Source organism: Anguilla anguilla, chromosome 2, assembly GCF_013347855.1.
Source record: "Anguilla anguilla isolate fAngAng1 chromosome 2, fAngAng1.pri, whole genome shotgun sequence".
Classification (NCBI taxonomy): domain Eukaryota; kingdom Metazoa; phylum Chordata; class Actinopteri; order Anguilliformes; family Anguillidae; genus Anguilla; species Anguilla anguilla.
In genome coordinates, this window is record NC_049202.1 from 72,941,871 (window position 1) to 72,956,026 (window position 14,156).

Consider the following 14,156-nt stretch of genomic DNA (forward strand, 5'->3'; position numbering starts at 1 on the left):
CTGAAGCGGTGAACTCCCGAACTCCTGCAAAATCAGGCCATAGGTCAAAGGTCGTTGTCTGGAAATATGAAGTGCTTTTCGAGTTTCAAATGGATGTCTATTTAAAAGTAAAAAAAAGCCTTAGGGAGCCATTTAAACTAATGTTCTCAGGAACATCCTGTCATGTGTGCATATATGTGTGTGTGTGTGTGTGTGTGTGTGTGTGTGTGTGTGTGTGTGTGTGTGTGTGTGTGTGTGTGTGTGTGTGTGTGTGTGTGTGTGTGTGTGTGCGCATGTGTGTGTGTGTGTGTTTCTGCGTGTGTATGCGTAATATACGCGTGTGTGCGTGGGAGCATGAGCGTGTATGTGAGTGTGAGTGTGTGGGTGAGTGTGTGTGTATGTGTTCTGCTCGTGGCAGTAACGCGCCCCCTGCTGGTGGTTCTCAGGTCCACGCCCACTCGGTGCTGTCCTGCGGCCGCTGCTTCGATGAGGATCAGGTGCTCTTCCCCTTCATAGGCCACGCCCTCTGCTGCCTGTGGGCCGACCAGGGCGTGCAGTCCGCCACCACGCGCGGGTACGAGTACGAGCTCAACGACTCTGCCCTGTAGTGAGTACCGCTGCGCCCCACACCGGACCGCACTGCACCACACCATACCGGACCGGACCGCACTGCACCACACCGGACCGCACCGCACCACACCATACCGCACCACACCATACCGGACCGCACCACACCATACTGGACCACACCACACCAGACCGGACCGGACCGCACTGCACCACACCGGACCGGCCCGGACCGCACCACACCATACTGGACCGCACCACACCATACCGGACCGAACCGCACTGCACCACACCGGACTGCACCACACCATACTGGACCACACCATGCCGGACCGGACCGCACTGCACCACACCGGACCGGCCCGGACCGCACTGCACCCGGCCGCACCGCACTGCACCACACCGGACTGCACCGCACTGCACCACACCACACGTGTGTGTGTGTGTGTGCACGTGTGTGAGTGTGTGTGTGTGTGAGAGAGTGAGTGTGTGTGTGCGTGTGTGTGCATGTGTGTGTGTGTGAGTGTACGAGTGCGTGTGTGTGTGTGTGTGCGCGCGTGTGTGTGTGTGTGTGTGAGTGCGTGTGCGTGTGCGTGTGCGTGTGCGTGTGCGTGTGTGTGTGTGCGTGTGTGTGCGTGTGTGTGCGGGTGTGTGCGCGGGTGTCTCTACGCTGATTTAAAGAGATGTGTTGCCCTTTATCCCTCTGAGTCTCTCGGTGAGAGAGAGAAAGAGAGAGCGAGCGAATCGGACTGAAGGTGTCAGACTGAACTTTCCATCAGCTGGAGGTTAAAGGTCAGGTGCAGGGGTGGGCTGCAGGAAGCTGAAGCCTTTTTAAAAAAAAAACTGTGTTTTCAAATGAAGAGTTTTTTATGCGCTTGGTTGTGGGCTTGGTTATGGGCTTGGTTATGGGCTTGGTTGTGGGCTTGGTTGTGGGCTTGGTTATGGGCTTGGTTATGGGCTTGGTTATGGGCTTGGTTATGGGCTTGGTTATGGGCTTGGTTGTGGGCTTGGTTATGGGCTTGGTTGTGGGCTTGATTATGAGCTTGGTTATGGGCTTGGTTGTGGGCTTGGTTGTGGGCTTGGTTATGGGCTTGGTTATGGGTGTAGGGATGGGGGGGTTGAGTCAACAGCCAGTGGTCTCACAGGGGTAGGAGAGAGATTGGGGAGGAGAGACAAACTGAGAGGAGTGAGAAATGGAATGAGAAGGTGAAAGAGCGAGTAAAGCTGGGGGGGAGGAGAGCTCTTCTGTGATTTCTCTTTTTTTTTGTAATGAGGAGGAAGTTTTTGTGTCCTCTATGTGATCAGCTCGGTGCTGACTGCTCAGTGAAACAGGAATTGTCTGAGCTGACGACCAGGCGTCTTGCGCAACGATGTGCAGTCAGGTGGAGCAGGAGCAAGTCCACCTTTATTTATATAGCACATTTAAAAACAACAGGAGGTGCGCCAAAGTGCTCTGTACGCGCAGTCAGGTGGAGCAGAGCTCTGTATGCGCAGTCAGGTGGAGCAGAGCTCTGTTTGCGCAGTCGGGTGGAGCAGGCTCTGTATGCGCAGTCGGGTGGAGCAGAGCTCTGTATGCGCAGTCAGGTGGAGCAGAGCTCTGTTTGCGCAGTCGGGTGGAGCAGGCTCTGTATGCGCAGTCGGGTGGAGCAGAGCTCTGTATGCGCAGTCAGGTGGAGCAGAGCTCTGTATGCGCAGTCGGGTGGAGCAGAGCTCTGTATGCACAGTCGGGTGGAGCTGGGCTCTGTATGCGCAGTCGGGTGGAGCTGGGCTCTGTATGCGCAGTCGGGTGGAGCAGGGCTCTGTATGCGCAGTCGGGTGGAGCTGGGCTCTGTATGCGCAGTCGGGTGGAGCTGGGCTCTGTATGCGCAGTCGGGTGGAGCAGAGCTCTGTATGCGCAGTCGGGTGGAGCAGAGCTATGTATGCGCAGTCGGGTGGAGCAGAGCTCTGTATGCACAGTCGGGTGGATAGGATCAGTGTGTTTGGTGTCACAACGAATGGGGCCCAGTGTGGTTGAGATATGGGGGGGGAGGCTAATTAGCACACAGCGGCTGGTTGGCTCCATGCTGCTTTGTGGAAATGACTGAAATCAATCTGGGGGGGGGGTGGTGTTAGCTGGCCAAGCGGATGGTGCTCTTTTAGGCCGCTTCACAACTGGACCAAGTTCAAATGCCCGGGGAGGGGTTGGGGGTGACAATACACGGTACCAGGAATTACAGGAACACTCAGAATCCGCCCTTTCACCTCCCAAAATTAATTCCTGGCCGGAAGACTGCCTGCATCACTGCCAACAGACCCATTTATCTCATGGCACATTTTTGTACAAATAAGGTCACACTGATGATGATTACCGCTGGGTATGAAACCGGACCAAGGGTCAGTCCTGTCTCTGACACCAAACCCCCCTTTTCATGAATATTCCCTTTCTTATTCAAATATTTTGATTTGGAGGCTTGTTCCAGCCACAGTTGGAGGTCAATTCCATTTCAGTTCAGTCAGTCACAATTCAGTTCACGGACTGAGAGAAATTTCCATTATCTCCTATTAGCTTTTTTTTCAGTATTTTTAACTGTACTTCATTTCCTGAAGTATTGGAATAATAAATTAATATTCATGAGTGGGGGGGAAGGGGGGGGTTTATTTGAATAATAAATTAACATTTGTGAGTTAAGCGGGCTGTCGGTTTTCGTGTGTTTATCACCCAACACCTGTAAATAAATGCCCTTTTCTTTTTTTTTTCTTTTCATAATGGAGCTTTAACGTGACGCCTTTCTTGCCTTTCTTCCTCTTGCGTTTGTGATTGGTCCAGGCCACCGAGCGGTCTGAAGCTGGTGAGGTGGGCCGTCCTTCTCTCTCAGAACACAAAGGGACTTTCTTTTTTCCCCCATCGCTTCTCAGTCTTTAAACAGGAACGATGAAGGGGTTTTGAAGGGGTTCTCTATCTCCATTTCTCTCTCTCTCCATCGCTGTCTCTCTGTCTCTCTCTCCTTTTTTGCATCTCTCTTGTCTGTTTCCCTCCCTCCTCCTGGGTCTGACCCATTATGAGTGTGTCTTTATGTGTGTTTCCCTCTCTCCGTTTCTCTCTCTTTCATCCTGCCCCCTTCCCTCTCGCTCACCCCCCTCTCCCGCGCCCCCCTCCCCTGCCCCCACCCCGTAGATGAATTGCGCTGTAGGGTGAGATAACAGGCTAACGGGCTTGTCAGTAGCTTGTTGTTTCCCTGTCTATTGCGTGTCACTGGGCTTCATGGTAATTGGAAGTCGATACTGGGACAGGGTGCTTGTGGCATTTGGGATTACTCTGACCGCCCACACAAACCTCCCCCCCTTCCCCCCCACGCCCACTCGAGACACCTGCACTCTGTCTCCCCCCCGTCCCACCATTCTTCCATCTCTCTTTCTGCACTCATCCCCCCCTCTCTCCCTCCTTCTCTCGCTTATCTGTCCCTCCTCCCCTCTATCTCTCTCTTGCTCTCTTGCTCTCCCTCCCTCTTTCACTCCTCCACCTCTCTCTCTCTGTCCCCTTCTCTTTCACTCCTCCACCTCTCTCTCTCCCTCTATCCCCCTCTCTTTCACTCCTCCACCTCTCTCTCTCTATCCCCTTCTCTTCCACTCCTCCACCTCTCTCTCTCTCCCTCTATCCCCCTCTCTTTCACTCCTCCACCTCTCTCTCCCCCTCTATCCCCCTCTCTTTCACTCCTCCACCTCTCTCTCCCTCTATCCCCCTCTCTTTCACTCCTCCACCTCTCTCTCTATCCCCTTCTCTTTCACTCCTCCACCTCTCTCTCTCCCTCTATCCCCCTCTCTTTCACTCCTCCACCTCTCTCTCTCCCTCTCTCCCCCTCTCTTTCACTCCTCCACCTCTCTCTCTCTCCCTCTGTCCCCCTCTCCTTCTCTCCGCTAGCGCTCTCTTGTGTTGTGCTCCTCGTGCTGATGGGTGGAGTGAAAGCGTTCACGCCTCTCGGTCCCTCGGTCCTCGCGCGCGTCGGTGCCGCGTGTCGCAGCTTGTTTTTAAATGGTCCCAGCGTTAGCCTAGCCTAGCCTAGCTTAGCCTAGCCGCAGGCCTGGGCAGTTTTTCCATTATCAGCTTCTGGGTGCTTTTTTTTTGGCCTGGGAATACTCTGTGCCGCCACCGGGAGCAAACAAACAATGGCAACTGTGCCAGGAGCTGTTATCCACGCTTGCCGAGTCCAGGACAAGTTTCCTAGCTTTCTTTTTAAACACCGTTTCCTTCAGCATATTTGCCTATACTGGGGCCATATTCAACTGTACTGTTAGCATAGTCCTCTGTACTGTTATCATAATCGGATGTATTAACGGTGTTATCAGCTGACTTAACTGATTACACTGATCCCACAGCCTGTCTCTCCCCTAACACTGATCACACAGCCTGTCTGTCCCCTAACACTGATCACACAGTCTGTCTCTCCCCTAACACTGATCCCACAGTCTGTCTGTCCCCTAACACTGATCACACAGTCTGTCTCTCCCCTAACACTGATCCCACAGCCTGTCTGTCCCCTAACACTGATCACACAGCCTGTCTCTCCCCTAACACTGATCCCACAGCCTATCTGTCCCCTAACACTGATCCCACAGCCTGTCTCTCCCCTAACACTGATCCCACAGCCTGTCTCTCCCCTAACACTGATCCCACAGCCTGTCTCTCCCCTAACACTGATCCCACAGCCTGTCTCTCCCCTAACACTGATCCCACAGCCTGTCTGTCCCCTAACACTGATCCCACAGCCTGTCTCTCCCCTAACACTGATCACATAGACTGTTCTCTGGTTAACCTTTTCTGCTCTTTATCAATGGCCTGGCTGAGATCACTTGGACAGGGTTGTGTCAGGATCTGTTTTATGATTTCTCTCTCTCTCTCTCTCCCTTCCTTCCTCTCTCCCTATCCTTTCCCCCCTTCTGTCTTTCCTCTTTTATCTCTCGTTCCATCCTTCTCTTTGTCTCTCCCTCCCTCCCTCGCTTTCTCTCTCTCTTTCTGCAGTTTTTTTGAGAACATGAGTCGGATCATCTCGCCCGAGTACATACCCACCGAGACAGACGTGCTGAGGGTGCGACTCCGGACGACCGGGGTCATCGAGACGCAGTTTAAAGTCAACCACCTGGTCTTCAGGTAAGAGACAGAGACGCAGTTTAAAGTCAACCACCTGGTCTTCAGGTAAGAGACAGAGACGCAGTTTAAAGTCAACCACCTGGTCTTCAGGTAAGAGACAGAGACGCAGTTTAAAGTCAACCACCTGGTCTTCAGGTAAGAGACAGAGACGCAGTTTAAAGTCAACCACCTGGTCTTCAGGTAAGAGACAGAGACGCAGTTTAAAGTCAACCACCTGGTCTTCAGGTAAGAGACAGAGACCTAGTTTAAAGTCAACCACCTGGTCTTCAGGTAAGAGACAGAGACGCAGTTTAAAGTCAACCACCTGGTCTTCAGGTAAGAGACAGAGACGCAGTTTAAAGTCAACCACCTGGTCTTCAGGTAAGAGACAGAGACCTAGTTTAAAGTCAACCACCTGGTCTTCAGGTAAGAGATAGAGACGCAGTTTAAATTCAACCACCTGGTCTTCAGGTAAGAGACAGAAACGCAGTTTAAATTCAACCACCTGGTCTTCAGGTAAGAGACAGAGATACTTTAAAATGTATCTCTGTCTCTTACCTGAAGACCAGGTGGTTGACTTTAAACTGTCCTGAAAACTCAGAGATGATTTATGTCGCCACCAGTAATGTCTAACTCAGATCCTGGAGGGCCGCAGTGTCTGCAGGTTTAACTCCAGTCCTGGAGGAACGTGGTGTCTTCAGGTTTAACTCAAGAATAGCTCAAATGTTTTCATAATTCAAATACAGTAATAAAAGAAACGTTGAAGTTTTTTTTGGCATAACATAAAACTAAAAATGAAAGTATGTATATATATATATATATATATATATATAGGGGCTGTCTGTGCCATGATCTTGACTTTGGGTCCTGTGGCCAATAAATGTGACTTTGTGGATTCATTATTCTGTAACAATGTCACAGATGACGGCTGTTGCAGTGTAATTTTCCACACGGTGGCATATCTGCCATTTGAATTGTAATGTGGCCTTGCAGTGATGCGCTCGTGAAATAAACGGCAGAAATCGTTAATGACGTGAGGCGCGGAAACACCGAGAGCCAGATCTCCTTTCGGCGCGACTCGCCCGCGATACGGGACAAACGCGACAATAAAGAAACAGCTGAAGCGGTTGTGCTGAACTGGGTGTGAAATGCTGTCCTGGAAAGAATAAAAAAATGATTTCTTTCTCTTACTTATTGCGGTAACGCCCGCCACAGCCGCCCCTCTCGGTCTGAACCCCATTTATTTTACCGCATTTTAATCGCTTTCATGAGCGGCAGTAAATTGAACTACCTCCGGCAGCGTCGTGATTTTTTCATACGTTACGGTTTCATTTGTAACCGCTCGGTCCCCGCGCCCCCGGACCCGCGCGCCGCCTTTGATGGACATAATGCGCTTTTTATGGGTTGTTATGATGTCACATAATCCTTCAGAAGTGAAAGCACGTGAGGAAAATAGGACGGCGGGTCTGGTTGGTTGGGTTGGTTGCTTCCTATCATTTCGCCTCCTGTTAATTCATTCGTTTGAAATACACCGGAGATTTTCGGACTCCGTGTTAAAGTGGCCGTTCGCGGGCGCAGTCCTCGGGACCCCGCCGGCGCCCGTGGCGATTAGCCAAATGCGTCGTGGCGAGGGAGCGCCTAATCGTCTCCCTCAGATTATCACGCCTATTCAATTTGTTAATTGGTAAATGTGGATTTGAATATGTGGCTGAAATGAGCTGTATACCCTTGGAGTTTGTGATTTGCATCAGAAGTAAATTCGTTAAAAGAATTTAATTAAGGGGGAACTAAGACACCGGCGCTCAAAGCCTTAAAGTTTGGAGCTGTGGTGCGATAAGGGGTCTATCGAAACCCCCCAGAAGGTTGAGATTATTACATTCAAATGGAAAATCCATCCTCGTATTATTCGGCTGTCTTATTGAAAACTCTGCTTATCTGATTTTGTCCGTGCGCTATTTTGGATGCCGCAGCTCACGATACATATGTATGAATTTGGCGGTTCCCGTTCCTGGTGAGATGCAGGGGGCGGACCACTTGGGAGGCCAGACCCCTCCCGCGTGGCAGAGGGGGCCGGTCCCCTGCCGCGGCTCCTTGTGATCCCATCTACCGCCCTGCTTTCCCCCCCTCAGAATAAGGAAAACAATAAATAAAACTAAAGGAAGGAGAACTGTTGGCTCTCCTTAAAAAAATCCCTCTTGCAGAACCTGATATTTGGCTGTATTTAATGGCATTTGCTGGGTTTCTGCCCACTTTTTGATTCTGTTTAAATCTTCTGGGAGTAATTTTTTAGATTCCAACTTCAGAAATTCAGAAATGGTATTTCATGATTGCTTGAATTTTGTATTGTCTGTAAACTCCATCAGACTACTTAAAGAACTCCATAAATATCATTAGTTTTAGTAGAGGAAAGACGCTGACCCCTGTGGGACTCCACTTCCCACAATACCTTGCTCAGATATCATGCTTGCTATAGTTACTTTTGTATTCAACCACGCAATTTTCACACACAAGTAACTCTCCAAATAGACACAAATGAAATAACAGTAATTCCTGCTGATTTAATTTTGACAAAGAGTGTCTCGTGTGTCTCACTTTATCAGATGCTTTTTGAAAGTCTAAATGTGTTTCATACTCCTGGTTTGGTCCAGGTGGTGTGATAGGCCTGACCAGCATCTTTTCAGAGCCCTATTGGCTATCCATTAAAAATGTTGTTTTTTATTTTTTATTGACTTGTTAGACCAGGGATGCTCACATCTGTCTGTTGAGGCCCGTAGTCCTGCCAATTTTCTTTTCTACCTGGTAGTTAATTTATTGATTAATCACCCTGATTAATTGATTTAACTCTGGCCTGAGATTTAACTCGGTATAAATTGATCCTGATGGGAAGGGAAGGGAACCAGCAGTACTGCTGGCCCCAAGGGTCCAATCTGAGCATCCCTGTTTTTGACCATTGTGCTGCATTACCACACTGAGCCCCCAGGGGGCAGCAGTGCAGGGCCGTGGGGAAGCCTCAGCTGGTGTCGGAATGGCCATTATAGCCTGACATTTTGTTTTGAGTGGAGGTGGATTGGGTGTACTTCACAGAAATAAATAAATAAAACATAGTGGGAAGTGAAAGCCAAAAAGAATGAAAGAATGAGCACTTGAGGTTCCCCTCGCTTTTGTGTGCTGTAGGTTAAGCAAAATGGGGGGGACGGGGGGAACAGGAAATAGAGTGCGCAGGACTGCACCTTTATTTCCTATTGTTTATTCTCAAACAAACATATACAATTCTGCGATAAAGGTCACCGTAATGTTTTATTTTTTTCAAACAATTTTTTGATGAAAAAGTTTTTTTTTTTTTTTCTTCTCCTTATTGTCCTTTCCTTGCCCATGGAAGGGTGACCCCAATAGATATCTCTGTTAAGGCTCTGTTCCAGTGTGTGGATGGGCCCCATGGTCTGGTATCTGTTAAGGCTCTGTTCCAGTGTGTGGATGGGCCCTATGGTCTGGTATCTGTTAAGGCTCTGTTCCAGTGTGTGGATGGGCTCCATGGTCTGGTATCTGTTAAGGCTCTGTTCCAGTGTGTGGATGGGCCCTATGGTCTGGTGTCTGTTAAGGCTCTGTTCCAGTGTGTGGATGGGCCCCATGGTCTGGTATCTGTTAAGGCTCTGTTCCAGTGTGTGGATGGGCCCCATGATCTGGTATCTGTTAAGGCTCTGTTCCAGTGTGTGGATGGGCCCCATGGTCTGGTATCTGTTAAGGCTCTGTTCCAGTGTGTGGATGGGCCCCATGATCTGGTATCTGTTAAGGCTCTGTTCCAGTGTGTGGATGGGCCCCATGGTCTGGTATCTGTTGAGGCTCTGTTCCAGTGTGTGGATGGGCCCCATGATCTGGTGTCTGTTAAGGCTCTATTCCAGTGTGTGGCATTGTAGTCCTCCAGGGATGGGAAGGGTTTCATCCAAAATGGCCGCCGTGGAGCAGGAAGCGCTTGCGTACTGTTTTCGAGCTTCCTGTGTCGGCGCAGTCGACGCGTGTGTCCTCCTCCGGCGCAGCCTGCGCAGACGCAGCGTTTCGCAGGTAAATGGGCTGCGTTTATATAGCGCTGCCGTGCAAGGTACCAATCAGCTCGTTGGGAGCAATTAGGGGTTAGGTGTCTTGCTCAGGTACACTTCGACATGCCCAGGGCGGGGGGATCGAACCGGCAACCCTCCGACTGCCAGACAACCGCTCAACCGCTCTCACCTCCTGAGCTATGTCGCCCCGTAGGCGCTTTGACATGCAGAGCCAGACAGTGAAAATGGCGGCGTTTTGTCCGCGCGGACGCCTCGTGCCCGTGAGGCTCTGGGGTAAGAGAGCCCTCCCTCGCTCGCTCGGACCCCGCTTATCATTCATGCATTTCCCCGGGAGCCATCCTGTCGATTAAAAAGTAATAATATCAATTACTACGGAATGCCCTGCTCTTCTGAACTGCGTATTAGCATACTGCATATTAATGTTTTCTCAGCTCAGACTGTTTCACCAGCTAGTCTCATGCCTCAGGCTGTCATCTGCCCAGCCACCTTTTCTGTGTGCTGTGATAGATTCCCCATTGCCTCCCTGTTCACATTTAACCTTAATTGTGGCTGTTTATCTTAAACTCTGGACACCAGAGGATGTGCTCCCCCTCTATATTTGGGTTCCTCTTTGTCACTGAGTTTCCAGCTTTCAAACGCCATTTTTATGTTCCCTCAGAAAATGTCTTGCATGTCTCTCTCTCTCTCTCTCTCTCTCTCTCTCTCTCTCTCTCTCTCCCATTCTCTCTCTCTCTCTCTCTCTCTCTCTCTCTCTCTCTCTCTCTCTCTCTCTCTCAGGGACATAGCCGTGGCAACAGCGACGCGAGGAGAGCACACGGGATGCTGTTTTGACTCCGCGCTCCGGCTTCTGAAAGCGTAGTTTTTGTTTGGATCCCCCCCCCCCCCCCCCCCGGTCTGTGACAATCAGAGCATTAGCTCGGGTCTGCAGAGTTTGAGATCTTTACCGCGCTCTGACGGTTACCGGCGGTTACCGGGGTACAGAGGTGATCAGATCAGTGGCCACGCCCGGCTCGACGACGCGCTCCCTAATTTCAGCGTTCCGGAATGTTTCCCCTAAAGCGGTGTTTTTCGGCGGGGGTGGGGGGGGGCGGGCGGCGGGTGAACCCCAGTTTTCATCATTTAAAGGCGCAGATGATTACGTCGCTGACGGAGGGCCGAGAGCAGCCCGGGAGAGGGGGCGAGCCGCGGGCACGACCGCTAAATTTAACGGCCCGCGATCCCCAGACGCAGGCGAGACCCGCGATCGTCCTTCCGTCACTCTTCCTCTGAAGGATAATTACGCGATTTGTGGGGGGGGGGGAAAAAGACCCAAAATCTGCATATCTGTGGTGGCAGATCACAATTCCCTCATTGCGCTCCCCCTTACGCTTACACAAGAGTACGACTGAGAAGGAGGAGCCTGAGACGCCTACGCTGCGGGGTATCTCTTGAAATTTAGGTTCTCAGAAGTCTGAAGGAGAATGGGCCAATTTAGGCTTTTTATTTGTTTTTCATCTCTTGGCGAAGGGAGAGATGGCGGAGGAATGATGTTCAACCGCTACCCCATCCCCCCCCCCACCCCCACCCCCACCCCCCCCCAGCCGCCGAAAGTGGTTTCATCAGCTCGTGCTGTTTGTGTTGCTGTATCAACAGCCCTGGTAATGGCACAGAGCCCAGCTCACACACCACCCTCTGGCTGCACATGAAATAAATAAAAGACACAGACCCTGAAGTGGGGGGATTGAAGCGCAGATAGCTATAGGACCGGGGTGGGGGGGGGGGGTTTTTCTCCCCTGAAAGAAATAATCAGGTAGGAAATTGAAAGTTGGTTCCCATTTAGTGTGTAACACCTTCCTCCTTTCAGTGGCCGGTGGAGTTAGGGGGATTGTGGTCAGCGAGAGTCACGCTCGAGAAATACTTTTGTTTTTTGTTGGTAAATATCGGGCTGCTGTCCACAAGAATTCCTACCGAATGGCACGCGTGTCCATCACAGCCGCCGTTTACCTCAGAAACGGAGGCGTGGGTCTATTCGTCAGTTAATTAATCAACAAATCAAAATTGTATTTATAACGTGTTTTTGAACAAGTAAATGTACGTCGAAGTCAGCTTCACTGCAGGGGATAAAGGATTGAAAGGGAAAGTTAAAAAATGTTTTTTTTTTTTTTTTCAAATAAAAAAAGAAGAAATATCACTTGGTTAAAAGCCAGTTTAAAAAATAGATCATTTTCAGTGATTGCGTTTTTTAAATTTTGACGGACCGGGCCATAGGACTGCTAAATTGTGAGGCTTTAGACACTCGGTGCTCCTGAGGGATCTCGTCTGAAACGCAGATCAGCGACGTAGCCTGGCGCAAGCCCATGCTGCGATTTACTACGCCAACGGATGAAATCATTTTTAAATCACTACGAAGATGAACAGCCAACCGACGCAGCGATTTAAAAACGAACGGGCGTGTACACATGAAAAAAGACGCGTGTGATGATGAGTTGTTTAATCCTGGGCTTGGTTTGGACTCGCTTCGCTGCTGTGCTTGTCATTTATGTTCGGATGATGCGGCTTTAATCATCTCTGCTGCCCCCCCGAGGGGGCGGTGGACTTTTAGCCTGTGAGCGTTAAAGAGCTCATTTGGGGTAGTGGCATCGGAAGGCCGGTCCGTCGTCTGGTCAGATGTGCCTCGTGTGGCGACGTTGTGCGTTGGATCCCCCGGCAGTAATTACTCTCTTGTTTTGCTCCAGCTGTGCCTTCATGGTTATAACCGGTTTCCGTGGTTCTCAGGAGAGAAGAAAGAAAAAAACACACGGTTGTCAGCTGTGTTTGAATCATGGATTTGTTAAGGGACAGGTGGTGTATGGTGGGCAGATGTTCGTTACTTTATAGTTTGTGCTTAAGCTTACGATGACGTCAACGTGAAACACAGTCACACACATGACATCGCCGGGGGGGGGGGGGGGGGGGGGGGCTTATGGACACTGTAGCGTTTAGTATCGCATTTATTAAATAAAATACGAAAAAACAAACTGCGTGTAATAAAAAGGAAAGGAGATGACTGTTTAGGGAAGGTCAAGATTTAAATACATTTGTGGGGGTTCCTGGGTGACTCAGCTTGTTAATTCTCCTGTATTGTGCACGGTTGGGTCCACAGTCTGCTTTCTGAAGGTCTGTGCCCCGACTCCGGGTGTGCAGGTTTGACTCCCAGGTGGGGGCACTGCCATGGTTTGTTTGACTCGGGGTATTTTATCTGAATTGATTCAGTGAAATATTCAGCTGCACAAACATGTTGGGTGCGTAAAGTGCAGCTGTGTAAGTACCTTTGGATGTGTCCAGCTGCATTGATGCTCTGATAACGTTCTCCTGACAACACGGTTATTACAGACACTTGCAGTGAATCCCTGTGTGCCTAAGTTTCTTTCATTAGTAAATACGAAATTGAGAGAATTATAAGAAAATGTTCCAGTAATATATTTTCTGTAATGGTCCTGTCTCTGTCTGTGTCTGTCTGTCTCTCTGTCTGTCTGTCTGCCTACCTGTCTCTGTATGTCTGTCTGCCTGCCTGCTGCCTGTCTGTCTCCCTGTCGTCTATCTGTTTGTCTGTCTGTCTGTCTGTGGGCAGGATGTATGACGTGGGCGGGCAGCGGACAGAGCGCAGGAAGTGGATCAGCTGCTTTGAGGATGTGCGGGCCGTGCTGTTTGTCGTGTCGCTCAGTGGCTATGACATGACTCTGGTGGAGGACCCGTCTATGGTCAGACCCCCGCGGGCTCGAATCACCACTGACTGCCGCCTCCTAAAATCACCACTGACTGCCCCCTGTTAAAATCACCACTAACTGCATTCAGCTAAAATCACCACTAACTGCCTCCTTCTAAAATCACCACTGACTGCCTCCTGCTCGAATCACCACTGACTGCCTCCTGCTAAAATCACCACTGACTGCCTCCTGCTAAAATCACCACTGACTGCCTCCTGCTAAAATCACCACTGACTGCATCCTGCTCGAATCACCACTGATTGCATCCTGCTAAAATCACCACTGACTGCATTCAGCTAAAATCACCACTGACTGCCTCCTACTCGAATCATCACTGACTGCATCCTGCTAAAATCACCACTGACTGCCTCCTGCTCAAATCATCACTGACTGCCTCCTGCTAAAAGCACCACTGACTGCCTCCTGCTAAAATCACCACTGACTGCCTCCTGCTAAAATCACCACTGACTGCCTCCTGCTAAAATCACCACTGACTGCATCCTGCTCGAATCACCACTGATTGCATCCTGCTAAAATCACCACTGACTGCATTCAGCTAAAATCACCACTGACTGCCTCCTACTCGAATCATCACTGACTGCATCCTGCTAAAATCACCACTGACTGCCTCCTGCTCAAATCATCACTGACTGCCTCCTGCTAAAAGCACCACTGACTGCCTCCTGCTAAAATCACCACTGACTGCCTCCTGCTAAAATCACCACT

General features: G+C 50.2%; 1 protein-coding gene across 3 annotated transcripts in view; it reads left to right on the forward strand.

Moving 5' to 3' along the window:
* Nucleotides 1–14,156, forward strand: part of gnav1 (guanine nucleotide binding protein (G protein) alpha v1) — a 40,071-nt gene that overhangs the window by 19,537 nt on the left and 6,378 nt on the right. For all 3 annotated transcript variants that reach the window (XM_035404107.1, XM_035404106.1, XM_035404105.1), the window contains 3 exons: nucleotides 426–586; nucleotides 5,543–5,671; nucleotides 13,295–13,424. In XM_035404107.1, the coding sequence (XP_035259998.1) occupies nucleotides 426–586; nucleotides 5,543–5,671; nucleotides 13,295–13,424 (420 nt within the window). The remainder of the gene's footprint in view (nucleotides 1–425; nucleotides 587–5,542; nucleotides 5,672–13,294; nucleotides 13,425–14,156) is intronic.